This window comes from Ascaphus truei, chromosome 3, assembly GCF_040206685.1.
Source record: "Ascaphus truei isolate aAscTru1 chromosome 3, aAscTru1.hap1, whole genome shotgun sequence".
In the NCBI taxonomy this organism is placed as follows: Eukaryota; Metazoa; Chordata; class Amphibia; order Anura; family Ascaphidae; genus Ascaphus; species Ascaphus truei.
In genome coordinates this window covers 238,325,561-238,346,600 of record NC_134485.1, presented here as the reverse complement: position 1 = coordinate 238,346,600, position 21,040 = coordinate 238,325,561, and the positions used below count along the sequence as shown (strand labels likewise).

General features: G+C 42.4%; 2 protein-coding genes across 2 annotated transcripts in view; one reads left to right on the top strand and one right to left on the bottom strand.

Annotated features, from left to right (window-relative positions):
- The window catches only part of TMEM182 (transmembrane protein 182), a 49,666-nt gene extending 37,679 nt beyond the window's left edge, over window positions 1-11,987 (bottom strand). Inside the window, exon 1 of the mRNA XM_075590429.1 lies at window positions 11,772-11,987. The gene's annotated coding sequence lies outside the window, so the exon portion shown is untranslated. The remainder of the gene's footprint in view (window positions 1-11,771) is intronic.
- Window positions 11,988-12,109: 122 nt separating this feature from the next.
- SLC67A2 (solute carrier family 67 member 2) overlaps window positions 12,110-21,040 on the top strand; it is a 29,911-nt gene continuing 20,980 nt past the window's right edge. The window contains exon 1 of the mRNA XM_075590427.1: window positions 12,110-12,291. Within this exon, the coding sequence (XP_075446542.1) occupies window positions 12,208-12,291 (84 nt within the window). The 5' untranslated portion in view covers window positions 12,110-12,207. The remainder of the gene's footprint in view (window positions 12,292-21,040) is intronic.

Below are 21,040 nucleotides of genomic sequence, written 5' to 3'. Positions count from 1 at the left end.
TTGCCGGGGTCTTTTTCTTATTAGCCAATTCAATCAGATCAATTATATGCCTCGTGTTGTCTGCCGCCTGCCTATTCGTTATAAAGCCCATCTTGTCCGGGTGATCCAGTCCACGTAGGACAAGACCCAATCTGTTAGCTAACAATTTTGAGTAGATTTTGATATCTGTATTTATTAGTGAGATAGGTCTATAGCTTTTACAGTTTGTCGGGTCTTTACCATACTTGAGCATTAAGGAAATAGACGCCCGCAGCATTCGTTCCAGGAATGAGGCTCCCGCGAGCACTGCATTGTGCATCTGCAGCAAAGGGGGGGCTAATAATTTATCAAATTTCTTGTAGTATAGGTTGGAAAAACCACCAAGGCCTGGTGCTTTAGAGGGTTTCAAATGTTTAATCACCCCCAGCACTTCTTCAATAGAAAAATCTCTTTGTAACTGATCCCTCTCCTCTCTGCTCAACCTTGGAAGGTCGGCTTCCCTTCGGAATTCCCTTAAGGCCACCCCCGTCTTATCCCCATGTGAGGACTTCTCCCCATTATACAATTTTTCATAATACTTTTTTAATTCCTCCACAATTAGTTTCAGGTTAGAGGTCAAATCTCCAGACTTTCTGCGAATTGTGTGTATATTATAATTGGGCAGTCTATTTAGAATTTAGTGGACCAGCATAGTATCTGGCTTGTTTACTTTTTCAAGAAATGTCCTCTTTGACCAACTCAGGGATTGCTCAGCCTGGGAGGTAAGTAACATATTGAGCTCTATTTAATTCCTTCAGAGTCTCATCTCATTTGGTCTATCTATGCAATTCTGAGAGCTCTTGCAGTTTGGCATGCAGCTTGGTCACTTTGGCTTCCCTTTGCTTTTTAAGCCCCGCTGCAATATTAATGAGTTTATCCCTGAGTGTTGCTTTATGAGCCTCCCAAAGTGTAAGACGTGACTCTACACTGTTTACATTGATTCTAAAGAATTGCTCTATTTCCACTTTGAGACTCTGGGATACCTCTGGGATTTTGATGATTGACTCATTTAGATTCCAATTTGCTCCTGGTCTGTCTAGACAAATTTGGGAGCACCTTATTTCTATAGGTGCGTGATCTGACAATGAAATATCATGGATCCATGTGTCGGAGATCTTTGGAACCAATCTGTTAGATACAAAGAAGTAGTCTATTCTTCTTTAGCTGTTATGTGGGTGTGAGTAAAATGTAAAACCTTTGTCTCTCGGATGTAGCTCCCTCCAGATATCCGTCAATTGGTTATCTCTAAGATTACGAAGGAATGTATTCGTATTTTTCTTCTTTATTCTTTTGGCATGGGCTGAACTATCTAGTTCAGGGTTTATAACTAAATTGAAATCCCCTGCCAGAATTATATGACCTTTTGCTACCCTGCCTAGTGTGTTGAAAAAGGAAGTGAAAAATATAGGATCCTGCTCACAGGGGGCATATATGGTAGCAATAGTTAGGTATTGCCCTTGTAGTTTACCCACTAATATTAGATATCTCCCCTCTCTATCTCTTTTAACTTGCTCCGTTATGAATGAAAATCTGTTAAGTAGTATTGCTACTCCTCTTTTCTTTACTTTGGCAGAGGAGATGTACCACTGCCTATACTGCTTATCGAAGTATTTCAGATAACTTGTTGAACTAAAATGGGTCTCTTGTAGGAGAATGACATCCGCCTTTCTCCTTTTATAGTCTAGGAATGCTAATTTTCTGTTGCCTCGGTTATTTAGGCCTTTAACGTTATGTGATATGACCACTACAGACATGTGGGTGAGATTGTAGGACTGCTTACCCAATTTTCCTCTAAACAAGGACTGCACAGGAGCCCCGCAAACTGCCAGAGAACCTTCTCTTCTAGCTTGACCTTCCAATCAAACCTGAGGGGGGAGAGGGAGGGAAGACCAAACAAACAGAAAGGAGGGGGAAACATTGTGACTCCAACTGAGTCTGTTGCGGTCAAATGAGACCCAGACCCGTATGTCCTTGGAAAGTCACACTAGTAGGACTCAGGGTTCCGGATGTTGAGGACATCCGCGTCCCAAGGGACTTTGTTGGTGCTGAGGGAACTATCCCCAACACCAAGTGGATGGAGCATGGAGACAACCCAGGAAGGGCAGTTCCCACCCCATACCCAAAAATGTACAATATAATTTCTATCATAACTGATAAACTGTAAACAATGTAATACACACCCCAAACCTAATAGAAAGAATAAGAATCCTTTGACCCCTCTCTATAATGTCTTGCTCAAGATAACCTCTTGTTTTTGTTTCTACCTGTATCCACAATGTGAGCCAAGACAAGGCATTGCCCTCCGACCAGCCTTCTTCACATTTTTGCCAATGCACCCCTCTGAATATATCATGGGGCCCCTATCTGTAAATTGTCATTTTTTAATTTTATATAATACATTTTATGATTTTATATAGATTTTATGGCTGTATACTTCTGTATTAATAACCCTCTTTTTTATTTTTCATTTCCCCCCCCTCAGCAGAGTAGTGCCCCTTAATGTTGGCTGTAAAACCTTTATTTTTAACCTCACACACTTCCTCTCATGCTGACTAATGAGTCCCCTCACTTTCTTGCTTTTACAAGACTACTTCTGAATTTCTTCCCCCCCTAACATTACACATTCAATCCCAAGCTAAATCACTCCCGGAGACCACCTAATTTACCCCCTATCTTCCATCCCCAATGTAACCCCCTTTGAGCCCAAACAGCGTGTCTCCCTCTGGATGGCCCCCCAGCTCAGAGTAACCATTTGGAAGGGAAATGTCTGCAATTTATGGGGCCTTATGTGGCTGCTCAGCTCACAATGTCGCAGAAAAGTCTCGCCGTTCAGTCCTGAGGCCCATACCCTCTCCGAGCCTGCTCCCCAGACTCCTGCCAATACTGTCTTTGTAGCAATGCGTACGTCTTCTCTTGCCACTGGAAGGGACTCCCACACCGGGGGATGGGGGAGAGGGGGAATTTGCAAACGCCCCTCCAGGCACAGGAGCCCCCCCCCAGCTCCATGGAATCCACTGTGGTGATCTCTCTTCTTTCCGGTGCCGTTAGCCGCGTGGCGTTTGTATCCTGCTGCTGGGCTCACCGGTCTGCCTGGCTGGCGATGATCCGATTCTCCGGGTCTGCTCCTTCCGTCCTTCCTTCTGACTCTCCGTCCTGAGCTGGCTTCCAACATTATAACCATATTGGGGCGTCCTCGTTCCCGGGTGGGTCCTTTTTCTCTTTTGATTTTCAGGTCCGCATTGAAGACCCAGGTCATAATGGGGGCATTTCTAGTGACTTGAGTGAGTGCTTCCTTTAACTTGCAAAAATGGAAGCGGACTATTACATCTCTTGGGAACTCCTCCGCCTGAGGTCTGGCCCTCAAAGCCCTTTGGCAGCGATCTAACTGGATCTCAGCCTCTGTTTTCTCAGACAGGATTGAATTTAGCCAACGGGAAACAAATTCCTCAACATCAGAAATTGATTCGGGTATCCCCCGAATTCAAACATTGTTCCTTCTTATCCCTATTTTCAGTGTCCTCCTGCCGCTCCATGATCCCTGTGATCTCCTTCCTGCCTTGACTCCATCGCGGAGTCAGACCTGCCGGAATCCCTCAATGTCGGGCCCCTTCCCGCTCTCGGCAGTTCAGAGGAGGAGAAATAAGACTTGAGATCCCTTGAGGTTTTTTTTTTGTGATCTGGTAGGCATCCTTAAATCTTCGGCAACTGAAAACTGTATTTTATAAATGATTTGGGGTGATACGATCGTCAGTTATTGTTTTATTGTGCTGGGTATCTGCGGCGCTTATGTGCTATGCTGCCATTCTCCTTGCCACCGCGCATGCGCCTCTCTCTTCCTCACTTTTAAGGCTTTACACTCTTCTGCCCCTCCTTACATCTCAACCCTAATTTCTCACTATACACCATCCCGACTCTTGTGTTCTGCTCAAGAATGTCCTTTCTCAAGCCCTTTGTGCCTAAAGCCTTCTCCCGCCTTAAACCTTTCTCCGACTGCTCCACACAGAATGCCCTTCCCTTCAATATCGACTAGCACCCTCTCTATCTGTCTTTAAGACCCATCTTAAAACACATCTCATTAACAAAGCATATGGGTAGCTTTGTGGCTGATACTATACAACTCATCCATTAATCTTGGCCCCTTGCAGACACACTTACCAGAACACTTTCCTACTGTCTCTGTATGTTCTTCCTACCAACTAATTAGATTGTAAGCTCTTCGTGACAGGGACTCCTTTTCCTAAATGTTACTTTTGTCTGAAGTGCTTTTCCCCATTATGTTATTTGTATTATGTTATTTATATTATTATGTCACGTGTATTACGGCTGTAAAGGGCTCTGTACATTAATTAATTTATTTATAAAAATATTTTACCAGGAAGTAATACATTGAGAGTTACCTCTCATTTTCAAGTATGTCCTGGGCACAGAGTTAAGACAAATAATACATGTTTACAAATACAGTTACATAATGAGCAGGGTATACATTATATACAAGACATTGCATGCACAGTTAAAGATAATTTGTATTATGGGCGTATGAAACAGTTACAGACCAGATTAAAATGTGTGACAGCCTTAGATTTGAAAGAATTTAGACTGGTGGTGGATGTAAGAGTCTCTGGTAGGTTGTTCCAGTTTTTGGGTGCACGGTAAGAGAAGGAGGAGCGGCCGGATACTTTGTTGCGCCTTGGGACCATGAACAGTCTTTTGAAGTCTGATCTCAGGTGACAGGTGCTGCATGTGGTAGGGGTGAGGAGCTTGTTCAGGTAGCTGGGTAGTTTGTCCATAAAGAATTTGAAGGCAAGACAGGAAAGGTGAACTTTGCGCCTAGACTCGAGTGATGACCAATCTAGTTCTTTGAGCATTTTGCAGTGATGTGTGTTATAGTTGCATTGGAGAACAAAACGACAAATTGAGTTGTAGAGGGTGTTAAGTTTGCAAAGGTGGGTTTGAGGTGCCGAGCCATATACTATGTCTCCATAGTCAATAATTGGCATTAGCATCTGCTGTGCGATACGTTTTCTGACCAGGAGACTTAGGGAGGATTTGTTCCTGTAAAGTACACCTAGTTTGGGATAGGTTTTGGATGTCAGGGTATCAATGTGCATCCCGAATGTTAAGTGGGAGTCAAACCATATGCCCAGGTACTTAAAACTAGTAACAGGAGTTAGGGTGGTGTTAGTGTTGGTTCTAATCTGGAGCTCAGTCACTGGAAGCTTTAAAAATGTAGTCTTGGTCCCAAACGCCATTGTTACAGTCTTGTCAGTGTTTAAAAACAGTTTGTTTTGGGAAATCCAGTTTTCAAGTCTGAAAAAGTCAGACTGAAGTATGCGTTGAAGGTCAGAGAGGCTATGGCTGTGTGCATGGCGCTATATAAATAAAGATATATACATACATATATACATACATGCTATGAGCCCCCCTGTCGGAGGGAGAGACCTGCAACAAAGCATCATCCCAGAGCAGCCGGCTGCGCCGGGTTTCCAAAGCACACCTGCGGCACCACAGAGGCAAAGACAACAGATGATCCATAAGAATGCAGTAGGTGACATCCCGCTTTCTGTTATATCAACAGAAACTCTGTCAAGATATGCAACAAACTGCGCAGGACAGCCGCAGCGATTTGCTGTGCTAATTTTCAAGCTCCATGTCAGTTTTGAGCAGTATTTCCAGTGGTGCAAACGAGTGAACTTTGAGTCTCAAGGGGACAGAGGATGATTCCCACCAATTTGAGCAGAGCCATTATATACAAACAAAACAAGAAGTTTAAAATGTACGCTGCACAATTCTAGAACGTCAAAGACACCATCAATACAATTTTGCTGCATAAGAGGGCTCTGAGCTAGTACGCTCCGGGCAAAAAAGACGACTTTATGAACAAAATAAATAAAGTTTTTTTATATATAAAAAATAATGTAATCTAATAAATAAAGTTTTACAGAAAACGTTTTAATTAAGTACTTTAGTGTAGTTATTGCTTAGCTCTTTTGTTTTCATTCATGTTTTGCAGGTTTGACGGCTGATGACAACACCGTGTCCATGCAGAAAAAACACATCCAGCGATACTGCTACGTAATGTACTGTACTGTAAATAATGCATCTACAGTATTTTTTTCTCTAAAAAACAAACTCACAATTGTTTAACATTTGAAACATGTCAAAGGAACAGCAATACGATGCCAGTTGGTGGTTGAAGAGGATTGTATTATTGTAGTATTTCAAAAATGTCTATTGTAGTGAGTTTAATTCTTGTTTTCATTCATGTTTTGCAGGTTTGGAGGGCTGATTAGCATCAACACCGTGCTCGTGCAGGAAACACATCCAGCGATACTATCAGGTAATGTTATGTAATTCATGTGTAACGGGTATTCCCCCCCCAATCGCAGATCTGATGTGGGTGCAAGGAACATACGGTGTTACCATAGGTGTGGTGCATTACCTGTCGCAGGAGGGCTGAGCTTCCGCCACGGGGAACCTGGGGCAATTATACTAGGGGTAACCACTTACTCAATTCAGCGCCTCCACCTGCGATGGCTCCCACCAGAGGGGGAGTGGTTCCTCGCAGAACAATACAATAATCACATACACGGGCATATATATATTAACGAGTGACTTTACTAACAAGCAATATAACATATCACGCAATACCTTTATATAACCTGTGTCCCTCTCTAGAGGAGACACCTACGGCGTCGCGCAGGACGCTTCCCCAACACCAGGTGATCCCACCCAGTGGCCCGAGAATCCCACCCAATGTCCCGCACTCTTGGAGAGAACGTGGGTGACTGCGCAGTCACAGTTACACTAAGGGGCCCGTTGGTGCACTTATGACTGTATGGTACCTGCCGAGCACTCCGGTACTCGGATCAGCAACTGGCTTCGCAAAGGGTCAGACGTGTGATGAATCCGTCTGATCCTCCAACCGAACTCCTTTGTACGCAGACCGCCAGGGCGGTCTCCCTCTGGAATAGTCTCTGCGGACCCCAACGTGGGTCCGAACCGCTTTACAGGAACCGCAGCGTCCGCTGAGTCCCTAACTAACACTTGGTACTAACGTGACAGGAACCCTAACCTAGGGCCTGTCCCTGTGGTACCGCAACCTAAAGTGGCTTTGGGGAAAACTCCTAGAGGCCTACCGGGGTTAATAACCTGCCCCACTCCCCTAACTCTTCCCAGCCTTGACTGTACTTACTAAGACCTAACGAGTCCCAGTGCATACAGCAGCAAGCTGTAGCTCACTGGATGCTGCAGCCAACGTGCTGCGCAACAAGGTGCCTGCCTGTCAGACCTCACAGCACTAACAGCCGTGACTCTGACAAGGCAGCACTCTACACTAAGGGCAGCGTCCCTATCTTGGGCCAGCCTAAGCACTTACCCACTAAGCTAGTGGGGAGTTGGGGCCTACCTGAGGTGTAGGTACCTATATGGGGCAGGAGCTGCACTCGCTCCCCACACCCTTCCTTCCCTCACAGCTCCCTGACTCCAACTCTCTGTAACCTTTCTTTCCCAGCTCCCACTAATGTAAGTGGTCCGGGTCCCTAACCTGAGGGCTGTCCCTGGCAACACTCACCTTACTGGGGAGCTGAGCTATCTCGGGCCCTGGGGGTGCTGGCCTAGTACAGGGAGTCCCCGACTCCTGTACCCTACCTCCTTCCCTGGGCTGCTCCGGTCTCTGACTAACAAAAATCCTGTCTGCACACAACATTGTTGCAACTCTGCAGCATGAGAATCTGCCAGCTCTATTGGCTTCAATGCTGCCTGTGACAAGGGTGAAAGTGCAGTCCCCTGAGGCTGCTGGGAATTGTAGTCCTTGGCAAAGCTCTTTTCTATGGGGACCGTGTGTGCGATCTTTACTGCGCATTGGCGAAGCTCGCGCCAAAACCAAGAGGGCGGTACCCGCCGGGAGAAGTCGCCGTCCCCTTCCCCCACTGCCACAGGAGTAAGGCAGGGGGCAAAGGAAAATCAGGGGAACCGGGGGTGACCCCCTTACACATGTATCTATTTTATTTTTAGGTAGCACCCCGAATATCTGTACTGCACAGAAATTCTATGACGCATATTGCGGGCGACCAAGTTCCATAGAAACACGCATGCACAGAAATTTAATGACACGCATATGCGTTTCAACCAGGTTCCATAGAAAAACGCGTACCACACAATGAAATTCATGCACTACAATACTGTATTTCTTCTTGATTATTAATATACAACATATTCTCTTTACAGGTGAAAATGTCCAAGAGCCAGCCAGCCCAAAGGAGATGCCGATTGAAAAAGATTGTAGATTTGGAAGATGAGCGAAGAAATTTGCATTATTGTATTTTTCATAAAGTCATTTACTGTAATTTAATAAAAAATATTTCATATTTTAAAATACCTTTTAGTTATCTAAAGTTTTTAGGAGAATAAGTTCTGGGTTACATTTACATACCATAACATATCATATCGTATGAAATGAACGGGAATAAGGGACAGGTTACGTTGTATTTAAATTTTGAAGACTACACTATTATAATTTCTGAGGAATACTGCAACCAACGCTAAACGTCAATTTTCCCGGTCACGACGTATTCGCGGTTCGCAGCTGAAAAATGATCCGGGCTAAATACTCTATCCGCAAGACAAATGCGCCAGTAAATGACGCTATATCTGTAGATACGTTATTTTACTAATATCCCTATTCTAAAGGTTAATGAGATAGTGCAACTTAAATTGGGTGCTCCAATATTACTGGAGGTGTCCTCAGCTATAAATGACCTTACACTTAATATGTGACCTGGCCCAGATGGGTTTTCTAACAAGTAATATAAGACATTCGTAGACATATTAAGCCCTCATCCCCTCAGTAGGCCTAGGATCGACATGCTCCTAATAGATAAACGTTTGGTGGAGAAAACACCATAGTATTACTTGGTCGGATCATGTGATAATTGACATAATTATAGACCTGACTACACCGAGGATGGTTGGTCATTGGAGTTTAAACAAATCCTTGCTATGTGTCCCTGAGGTGTTGGAACTCTAGGGAGATACCTCAAATTTAATTTTGAAACTAATGGCTCAAAAAAAGTCCCCTGTACCAGTGTGGGAGGCCTATAAAACAGTTATCAGAGGTACAATAATCAGAGTAGCCTCTCAAAGGAAAAAACGAGTTTAAAATAAATCAAAGAACTAACTACGAAACTAATTAATCTAAACCAAAAACATGAAATAGTTAATTCAGCTGAGGTTCGAGCCAGTATTGTCAACTCTAGGAGCAAATTAATCCTCTGTTTAGCAAATAGGGCAGAACAAGCTATGAGATGGACATCTCAAAAATGTTATGAGCGTGGGAACAAGGCCCACACCATACTAGCCAGAAAACTCGGAGGCATATACAAGAATTGGGGAGCCTTCAAATGGCTTTTTGTTGCATGACCCAGTTAAAATTGTGGATGAGTTTAAGAATTTTTACCAAGACTTATATAGAAGATCGAGGACAGACCCAGATTCACCTTCTAACCCGAATGTGAAGGGTGAATTCACTTGCCAAATATGATGCATGGCAGTCTTATGTTTAGCTCTGGAGTCCAGCAGTGACCTAGTTAATCCCAGTTTGAGAGCAGGCTGAGTTAATTAACTAGGTCCCAGTTGACTAATTAGTGGGCTTTAAAAACCCAGAGCTTCCACTCGTTCCTGGTTCCTGTCTGAACCAGGGAGACACATGCTGGAACTCGGTAGGGAGAGAAGTCTGCAACAAGGTCTGTTACGTTGGGACACTTAAGGTACCCTTGCTCTGCGTGTATCCTGGACATGAACTGCTGTTCCTTGGAAAAGGGGCAAAGCCATTCTCACACTTATTTTTTTTGCTTGTTTATATGCTGAAGTTAAAGCTCTGTTATTTTATGCAATTATTTGGCTGAATAAAAAAGCCTACTCAGATAACCCACGTATCTTCGCAGTCTTACTGCAACATATGGTGTGAGAGTTGGATTGTGAGTGGACCCTGCATTCAAAGGGTCACAAGGGGAATTTTGTTTTAACAATGTTTGAAGGTGTTTCCAAACAAACCCAACAAAACGGACTAGTACTGCAGCACTTGCAGCAGCAAGCCCAGCACCAGGTCCAGTTAAAAGCTGGCACAACTGCTTTCCCACTCCCCTCGGTCTGCCAGGCCAGAACTTCCTGACAGCCCACCAGTTATTGCCTGCAGACGATCTTTCCTTTTAACCTATGAAAGGGTCGCCGATGCCCAAGGCTGGCCCGTAGATTGCTGGGCAATCACTTTGGCCCCGCTCCTCATAAATAATAAAAAAAAAAGTCTGATTCTCCGTTCAGGAGATATCATTTTTTGAAATACTAAGAGAGGTTGAAATGGAGCTCTACCTAGATCCCAGTGCAGTCTAGAGCAGGGGTGCTCAAACTGGGGGCGGAGGGGTGTGTCGCTTAAAGAGGACCCTCGCTCTTCCCCAAAACATTTAAATTAAATGCCGGGGGAGGGCACGAGGCCTCTGGAACTCCCTCTTACCTGCTCTCAGCCTACTTCTGGTGATGCACTGCCGTGGAAACGCGACATAATATGACGTTGTGACATCGCCGATGCTGGAGAGAAGGTAAGGGCGGGGGGAGGGGGGGCGGTATGAGCAGATGGCACCTTATCTACTAAAGATTAATAAAATCATATGACCTTTTGTATCTATTCGTGCTGGTTTGTCCTTATTTGGCATATCATTCTGTTTATGTACTGTAATTTACATCTCTCTGTACCCCCATTGTACCGCGCTGCGGTATGTTGGCGCTTTACAAATAAACGATAATAATTATATTTTTTACATTTTAAAAAATGTTTTATTTAAAAAAAGAGCAGGACATACAATATACTAATGTTATGGGGCTAATTCTATACATGCCAAAGCAGCAGCTGGGACTGTTTTCAGCTGAAAACCATATTAATGTAAAAAAAAAAACACTTTAGGAATATATAGAATTAAAGCACGCTATTTATGAGTTTAATTCGTCTGGAGAGTATTACTGCTTTAAATGGTCTAAACTGACTTTAGATTGTTTTTGAAACATTAACAATTGACAAGTGACTATTAAACGATTTTCTCTTTAAATATTGTATTTTTTTTTTTTTAATCTACATAAATAACACTATAAATAAATTGGTTTCTATAGCATTATGCAATAATATGTTCTGGTGTTTTTGCCCAGCTTGCATTGTACACAATTCTCAGTAGTGGCGTCTTTACATTTCCCACCTGTAACTCAAAGTGGGGAAACCAAAAATTATTAGCCATTAAGGTGAAACAATAGCAGGTTACAAAGTGCTTCTAAACACTATGTTTCGTTTTGGAACTGTACACTTGTGACCATGAGTGGCTACTGAGCTGGAAGCATGTTGTTGGTGTACTATATGGCAAATAAGGTTGCCCAGGCCACGTCTGTACCAATCATTCTGAATAAACATGATATAACCACTCAGTGATTTCATATACAGAATTTTTTTTTTTGAAGCACGATACTTTAGCAGGCTGGGTTAATGCCTGCTAACAGAAAGTGGCTTTGTAAGCAAATAAAAATTAAGTTCAAAAACACTAACATTGCTACATCCCTTTGAGTAGGTTTCGTAACTCCCCCTAACTCCTATAGTTTTACAAAGGGAAATGTCGGCTGAGCAGAAACATTTTCTGTTGACGAGCGCACCCTATTTTGCATGAGTGCCGTTTACTTTTCAAGAATACCGTTTGGATCAACAGCTGTAAATCTCTCACCTCATTTGGTTCCTATGAAGCATAATTAATATTACATGGATCTGACTATCTTGAACCCTGTTGCAATTTTTCACGTGTACCAGCCCTTTACACTTATGTTTTTTTTCCTTTTATTCACAGATCTGGAGTCGTTATTTTTACAACCATATTTGACCCCACTGTGATTCTATTGCTAGAACCCCTTAATGCTACCAGACACCCCGCTGCACAGTACGACTGCACCGCTCGCCGTGTGTCACTGACTGTGTGCCTCTGTTTACACTGCTCCATGTGTTCCGGGAACATCCCCTACGTAACACCTCCTCTCCACCAATCAGCGGGCGCAAGCTGCGGCAGGACAAACCAATGCGCATGTCCGCTCGGCAGTTTCCGCCTCGTCACTCGGCACTCTTCGGGTTCTCTTGGGTCCCACGCTGGGAATTTCAGGGGGCAGAAGATGGAGGATGGGGGCCCTGAGACCAGCGGCGCGAGCTCGAGGGGGCGGAGCATCCAACACTACTTGCACGTGGTGGGCTTCTTGGTAAATGACAGTCACTATGATTGTGAATGTGTATCACTGTGATTGTGTGTCACCGATTATTATTAGTGTGTGTCACTATGATTATTACTCTGAATGTGTGTATCACTGTGATTGTGTGTCACTGATTATTAATTAGTGTGTGTGTCACTATGGTTATTACTCTGAATGTTTGTATTACTGTGATTGTGAATGTGTGCATCAATGTGAATGTGTGTGTGTGTGTGTGTGTGTGTCAGTATCAGTATCAGTATGATTATTACTCCCTGTGACTGCATGCTAGTATGGATGTGTATATCAGTAACTTACTGTGTCACTGGCTTTTACTCACTTTGTTATTGTCACTGTGTTATCCTGGCTACTACTATCATTGTCAGGTTTTTGACTTTCACACTATGGGTATTATTAATTAATGAAACTGTAATCGTGACACTATCGCATGGAAAGTCCCATTGAAGTCCCGCTCAAACTGAGCCGCCTGCGCTGCTCACATAAGATATTTCTTTAGCTCACTTGAACCTGGAGTCCTCTGGTGCTAATCTGAAGTTGCCTGATCTCTAGGGACCAATCGTCGAGCAAGTGTGTCCACAGAGAAAGAATTCTAAATTTAGGACATGACTGACTTGTGACCCCATGGCTATATTTGTATTTTTAGTGTGTCAAAAGTGGGATTAAAAAACGATTAATATCCTGGGAAATTGAGGGTCCCTGGAGGTCAAGGGACAGAGATCAGCTCCAACAGTCTCCCCCTTATTCAGTTAAGCTTACAAGAAAATAATCACTTTGAGGGAGTTGTTGCATTTATGAATAACCTCCTGTATGTGACTATAGTCATTGTTGTGTTTTATATGGAAGTGACTGTTTTCTGTGTGTATGATTGAGTGTCATTGTCATGCTATGTTTTTGTTAGATTGTTTTCTCAGTGACTTTCAGACAATATGTGTGCTATTGTCATATTGATGGACCTATGAACTAAGCGCCACAAAGGGTGTTTTGGACTCAAAATTGGCGCACGGAAATCTCATTTTAAATTGCTATTGTTTTACCTACAGGTATGTGCTTTCATTGAAAAAGGAATTAAAAATAAAACGTCCTTTTAAAACAAACACACAGAATGCTTATCGCTCTCCAAAAATACCATAACTAGCATAAAATTCCATGGTGCATAGGGTAGGGGAAATGAGGACACAAAAATCTAGTCAGGGTAAAGATCCTGGCTAGACAAGAAACCCGCAATTGCACTCAATGAAGACAACCATAGGTGGGACCAAAATATATTCCCAAACTTGTAGCCTACCATGCCAAGCGACGCAAAACAAAAAAGCTTTATTAGAACATGATAGGGGACATAAGCAGGGAGTGTAGGGTATAAACACAAGTGTATTTAAAATTAGGTGGTGGTGACACAGAGTACATAGAGGTAAAAGGCTCCTCTAAAGCCCAAACATGGAAACCTCACATATAAGAGAGAAAATATCTCAAGAAATATCTGGTGTCATGTATGGAATATATCCAAAGAGGTACACAGAGGTTCCTAAATAGGAGCTGAATAGTGTCTTCATTGAGTGCAAATGCGGGTTTCTTGTCTAGCCAGGATCTTTACCCTGACTAGATTTTTGTGTCCTTTTAAAACAAAGCCTGGCAAACAGAACCTAATAATTACCCTGTTAGCTAGCTTTCCTGTTCCTGCCCAGTGTTGGTCCTTTTCGCCTTTCCCCTATATGTTAGGTAGGTAGGTTTCGGTTGTAGGGTAGGGTACTTTTGTACTGAGCTTCTTCATGAGTAGCGCATTAGAAAAAGTTCAAAATAAATAACTTGAAATGTCTCAATCTGCGCCATAAGCTTAACATTTGTATTTTTGGGGCGCACAGAAATGGACTGCACTATGCATACAGAGATGTTAATGGTATGTACTAAAAAAACAATGGTTTTGTACACCCCATAAAAGGAGAAAGTGAGTTACAATCTTCTGGAAAGTTTAATTTGGTGTAAAAGTCTTTTTATATCGTTAGCACAGTATTAAGTTGCTATGTATCAACCCAAAAGTTTATTTGATGCAGCAAGGATGTTTAATTATATAGGTCAACAACATTTATTATTTTCACAGAATGGCTATTATAATTATTAATATGAACAAAAACAGTGAAAAAGCAACAAACAGCAAAATATGTACATTGGTGTCTGGGACAATTAGGCACAGACTTTTCACCACCAGGATAGTTAGCTGGCGCAGGTAATCCTACATTTAAATCCTAACCCAGGGGTGCACAAATGTTTCTGCTTGCGCCCCCCAGTTTTCTCTCCGCCCCTGCTTGCACCCCCTTTCCTTACCGGCTCCATGGCATGGTGGCGTCATGTGATGTTGCATTGCCATGGCAACACGTTGCCATTTGACGCCACGTTGTCATGGCGACACGTCACCAAACAGGCAGCTGAGACCAGGTAAGAGAGACTTACAGAGGCCTCGCACCTCCCCCGGCATTTAATTTAAATGCCTGAGCGCAGAGCACAGGGCCTCTGTAAGCGCCGCACCCCCCCACCCAGAGAATCTTGCTCCCCCCCTGGGGGGGGAGCGTGCCCCTGCCCTTACCTACCCCTAATCCTTATCTTAACCCATAACTCAGGGGCAAAAACGGCAGCAGCCAACTCTCCCTCAGTGACTGACTGGCCACGGCAGAATGGCCGTGGCTAATTGTCCCCTTCTAGTATGTGGAATGCATAAAACCAAGGGAATGGTACCAATCACTTGAGAAAGGATAATGTGATTGAAACTTTCTGCTTTGTGCATCGGCAGTCCTCTGAAGAATTAAATTAAGAACCTTCTTGTCAGTATGTGCAGCCTAGTACCATGTTACCTTATTTGGGTGTGCTAAACTTTTTTTATTTTTGAATCTTTTTAAAAAATATTATGACACTAATCATTTATATTCACTAATTCTAGTTATACATTTTTTTTTTTAAAGACACAATTTTGTTTACATTTCAGTTGTATCAGCCAGGTTCCAACATGATGCAATGCAGCAAAATTAATTTCGAACAACTAACTACGGTTCTGATGTATAAGTCACATAACCGTCATACATACAATGGACATTTTATGAATGTTTGTTAACATTTTTGTGCTAGAAAGTAGTACAGACAATACAAATTCAAATATGATCTTAGTACATAAGCACATTTGTGCCACTTTCTTTAAGCCTACATGTGACATTTTCAATAGAGATGTCTGGTACAGTATATGGAGACTCCAGCACTCACCAATCAATCATTCCTTGAGTCCTCATATATACATATGCAATAAACAGCTGTTGAAAACAAGATTTTCAACATTCACTTCATTAGTGGTCCAGCTTCTATACAATTACAGACAACTGGTGCCACAAAACAGGTGCTGGCTCCGTGCACAGATAAATGGTATACAGTAACTTGCATTATTCTTATTAAATAGTAGTGCATTCCAAACCAGATATACTATAGATGTGACACATTTTTAACACTGTGACTCGCAAGCCTTGGAAATGGCAAAATTAGCAAAAATTGTTAACATACTCAAGAATTCAAATAAAAACAAAAAAGAAGAGCACACCACCACTTATAGATTAGTATGTATTCAAATGTTTGGCACGTAAAAGGTAAGTATTTCACGTACGAGAGATCAATAAAAAAGAAGCTTATTGTAAATGAACTGAAGACTTCTTCTTTCATGGATAGTGGGCAAAATTGCATCCATGTCACAGCATGACCACTATGCAGCTCCTAACACTACCTGTGAGTGTTCTCATTAACCTCTGCAGTGGAGGGAGAAAGGTCTCAATAGACCAGTCCTGCACAGTTAAAGTATATGAACAAACCTGCTACTTAAAATGTGGGGAGGAGAATGCTTAAACCCATGGAGGAGGGGTCACCAACCTCCAAACAACTTTTACCAGTTGACAATTAACAAACACAATCCCTGCAAGCTCTAACCCCAACACCCACCACTTCATATCATGTATATATTTATGTCAACTGATGACCCTTATGAGAATATAAACATTTAATTATTTTACTATGTCTTTTCTGTCACATTGGATGTAGCATTCGGTATTTTTGTCTGTTCTATATATTTGGTAGCACTCCTTTTGACATAAAAATATCAATTATATGATGTGGTGGGTGCTGAGGTTAAAACTTTCAGGGATTGTGTGTTTTATAGCTGTCAAAGCTGCACATCCGATCAACCCATCAGCTGATAAATGCATTGTCCGGGGTGTTTACAGCAGGCTCCGGGACTCAATCCGCACACTCGAGCAAGCTTGTCCCGATTTGCATCGGGCATCAGTTTGTTTTCTCTGTCATTAATCCGAAGATGCTGGATGATGACGTCAGTCGAGCATAGCAGTCGTCTCCAAAGTGTTCATTTACAGAATATTACCAAAAGCCCTTCGGCACATGCAGCGTTTAGTTCAATAAGAACCTCCAAATGTGGAGACGCAAATAAAAGCACTCTCCAATGTTTTTCATGGCGATACACACAGCCTCTTCATCAGAGATTAGTGTTCAGTGAAAAACAGCTTTTATATGCACCCTCGGCCTATAATTGGCCATAAGTAAAAGATAAGAACATCTTAATTGTAATACTATTTAAATAATAAACACTTGCATTTATTAAGATAGGCTGTGGACAGTATAACGGGCAGAAAACAATTTTATCGTAACGTAAAATTATGCATACATATACCTAATTTATTCAATACGTATTAACTTATTTAATGACAACATATCAGTAAGATAACAATGAGAAGAATGAATATATAACGTCATGCGCGCGCAAGCGCTTGCTATAATACATACCTAAGAAGAAGGCTTTTAAAGCACGCTAGGTACATTATGATGGGGTATGAACAGCATAGTGTATCTCAACACTTTAAAATTCGTTAATTGGACATAAACATAATAATGAGACATAAGTTATGACTGATTTCTTCTGTTTTCTTGCACTAAGCTTGCTGTTTTCTGGTGTGGTACTCGCAATTAATGCTTTTTTATACACACATAAAAGGGAAAAAACAGGCACATCAATGGTACATAAATGTATCTTTTACTTGCTCAATGTTTCGGAAGCCGAAATGTTGAACTAGTTTGTTTCAATCCCCCAATCACGTGGGCTGTGATGCGGGAGAATTTAAACATGGCCGCCGCCGGGATACCAGCACCCCATAACAGGGCCTGTAACTCGGGAAGCAGGTGGTCCCTGGACCTGAAATCAATGTGGTTCAGCTCCGGAGACCCCCTGCTACAATTCTGTAATATTAAAATAAAAGAAAACCCCTGCGATCGCCTGTTAGAGTGACTGCTTCAGTCTATCTCTTACTGCTGCGCGTCTCTTACAGATAGGTGGAACCCGGTAGGATTCACGCAGCGCGAGTCCCATTCAACCGCAGGGACCTCCGCTGTGTTAATCCGATATTCGGACAATTCGCCGAGGTTTTGTCCCGTGATTCGGTCGATAACCGGCAGTTGCACTTGTATATAGTACATTAGCAGTAGCCCCCCTCCAATCTTTTGGAATGTTATTGTGTGCTCTTGCTCCTTTACTGTGTGCGTGTGTGTGTTTACCTAAATTTATATCTAAGGCCTGGGACATAGTAGATAGGGCTGTGCTGAGCCGCGCTGAGCAGATGCACTTGCCCCCTGCATCTGTCATCAGCGTGGCTTTAGCAGCTGCTTCTGGATGCGTGCGGAGGCTGAGATATTCTGAGCAGAGAGGCAAATTATAAATTTGCCGCTCGGGGAAGCGGAGTAGCAGTCACGTGACCGCTCACATCCAATGGAAGCGAGGGACTAGCCCCGCCTCCTGCCAAGCCTGCGTTCCGCCTTTGCCCCGCCTAGCCTCCGCCCCGCCCCCAAAGCGCGCTCACTGCCTCGCCTGCCAGGACACAAAAAAGCTCCAGTTTGAGCAGGCGAGGCAGAGCAGGAGCGCGGATCAGCGCGGCCCGAGGCACCATGCCCGAGGCCTAAGGTATTTTACCTTATTGTTTTTCTTTTCAGTATTTGTTATGCCTTGTTTTGGATCTCCTTGTCTAGGTTTGGTTTATTATATTACCGTATTAGCAGTCCTGTGTGTAACTGTTGTACGTGAAGACTGAATTACAGCAATTGAGGAGAAACAAGCCGCGTAGAGTCACAAAGACACCTTGTGTGCAAATGACTTGCCCACTTCTTTAATCAACCTGAAACTTATTTTTATTATGTGACAAGATCATGATGTGTTTAAATACTAATAATATTATGTAATAATATTAAATAATAATGTACAGTATTATAAAATCTATAAGTTATGATTCTGCAATTTGTCTGTAAACATATGTTAATTTATTCAGTTGTTATACCTTTTACGGCTGATTCATTTGTGCAGTTGTCATTTTTAACCCCTTGAGTCCTGTGTGACCTTGCACTGACTAAAAGTCACACTGGTGCTATATATATATATATATATATATATATATATATTTTCATTGGAGGGGGAGACTCTAATTCAAGTGTCAATATCTTGAATATGTAACTGTATGTAAGCATCGCACCCATGGCAGGCATTTGTATTCAGTCTAAAAAGTCTTATATTCAAGATAAGTCAGTGTAAATGTCTGCAGACTGCAGCTTCAGCAATGGTTTAAGTGCCCCATATTTTGGAAAGCCAGGCAAAAATAGACTACAGTGCTTAGTAATAAATTGTTTGCCACATTTAGCCATCAGCTGCTGTACATACATTTTGAAAACCACTAACACCAGTGAAGCCTGGAGTTTAGACATTGTTAAAAACACATCTGCCATGTAGTAGTACATACACAATGTAAACACATTCTACAGTATTTTTAATCAGCTATATTTATACTGCCCACTAAATGATGTGTGTGTATACAGAATTGGTATGGACAGCACTGCATAGCAGCAGTCCTGCATCCACCTTTTATTTTTTTATTTTTTTTACTGAATGTACTATGTGAGTAGCTTTAATGAGAAATAATGACCTAATCTGCGGATGGATCCCACCTCGTGATCAATCGGCAAATATCCTGCTCTTGGGCTATTGAAATGGCCGACTTTGGACTCTATGCTGTTGTCCATGAAATGCTGCAGCTGTAATGTATGTTATACATATATTACTAAGTGTAACACATTATTGTTACAGCTTTCAGCTTCACAATATACAGTCTGATGCTGGGAGCACTGCAACAGAGCAGTTGTCGATACTTTGTTGCCAAAGGGCAGAGCACAAAAAGGTGTGTGTCAGAGCCTGTTTCAAAAGACGACGTGGATCTAACTTTCTAAATGGTTGCAGTAGCAAACAAAGAATGATCAATATATTAAAATGGCAGGCGTTGAAAAACAAAATGTGTGTATTATCTAATACTACAGTACTGTTTTATTGTTTTTAAACATAGGATTTTGAACGTTTTGCTGCTTTAAGACAGCAGACCCCCGTCTGCTCGTTAGCAAAAAGGAATTTTAAGATTACCTGATCCTGAGTCCTCCTGCATCCCATTTGCCAAATCCTTATTTCACCCGGTGGACACAAAGGCTTTCTCTGGGGGACCTCGTCAGCCATGGTTGTAGATTTATATTTATTTTGAGATAGTACAAAATATGTCAATTCCTTTATTACTGGGAACCGTGAGCGTATGCCGAGGTGGGGGGACTACTAATTAGCTTCAGGTCAGCTTTAAAAATAATTATTTTCTGGGAGGGATTGCTGCTTGAAGAATCTTTTTTAGTTTCCATTCACCAAGCTGCAACATTATTAACACAATGTTATCATTTATTAACTTATTTTCAACTAACTCCATAAAGGCTGGCATTAAAGGGGTTAATAATCTCACATTTAGTGGCCAGAACACTTTTTGTTTGTGGAGAAGAGCAGTGGTACAATCGGACCGAAGTTAATGTGTGCTTCTGCTTGTTCTTTTAGCTCTGGTATTGTCATTGGTGGATAGTGATGAAAACCTTTCTCATCTTAGGCTGCGCTTATAGTGCCGGCGACAGCGACGCGATGTCGCGGCAAAACAAATGCATCGCCGGCGTCGCGTGCGCTTATAGTAAGCGCGACGGATTGGTCGCGATCGCTGGAAGTCATCTCTATTTGATTTTCCAGTGACCGTCACTTCGCCGGCACTATAAGCGTAGCCTTAGAAAACATAAGGTCTAGCTAGATATTGTACCTCTTGCACTTGTGTGGGGGGTTGCACTAAGTAGGAAAGTAATTTATGCCTGTGTGCTTCCAGGAGGTGAAGTGTGAAGGAGACACAGGCTAAAACTCTCACTGGTTAAGCGATTTTGTTTTCTTTGCATGCTTTGCTGAATCAGTGCTGTCACATTAGAAGCCTGACCTTGTGTGTAGCTTTCGGTGATATTTTTGCATTTGCCCTCTGACATTGCATTTAAGCCCCAGACAAGGGAGGTATTGCTTCGCTGTCATGTGCTCAGCTTTGTTTTTTTGTTTTTTAACCATTTATATGACTGACATTCATATTTTTAATGATAGCACCATGAATGGGTAGCACATGCAACTTTTTTTTTAATCTTTTTTAAGGCTTGTTGTTGATTGGTGGACAATATGGACAAATGACCACAAGTTTTCTCTTAATCTGTGTGTGCACACACATTTGTATCTAGCTGATTACAGTTACCTTAGAGGGGGAAAAAAGGGCCGGTGATCAGTATGAAAACACTAAATTATTTGCCACTAATGGTGCGGTAACTGGAATGTGCTCAG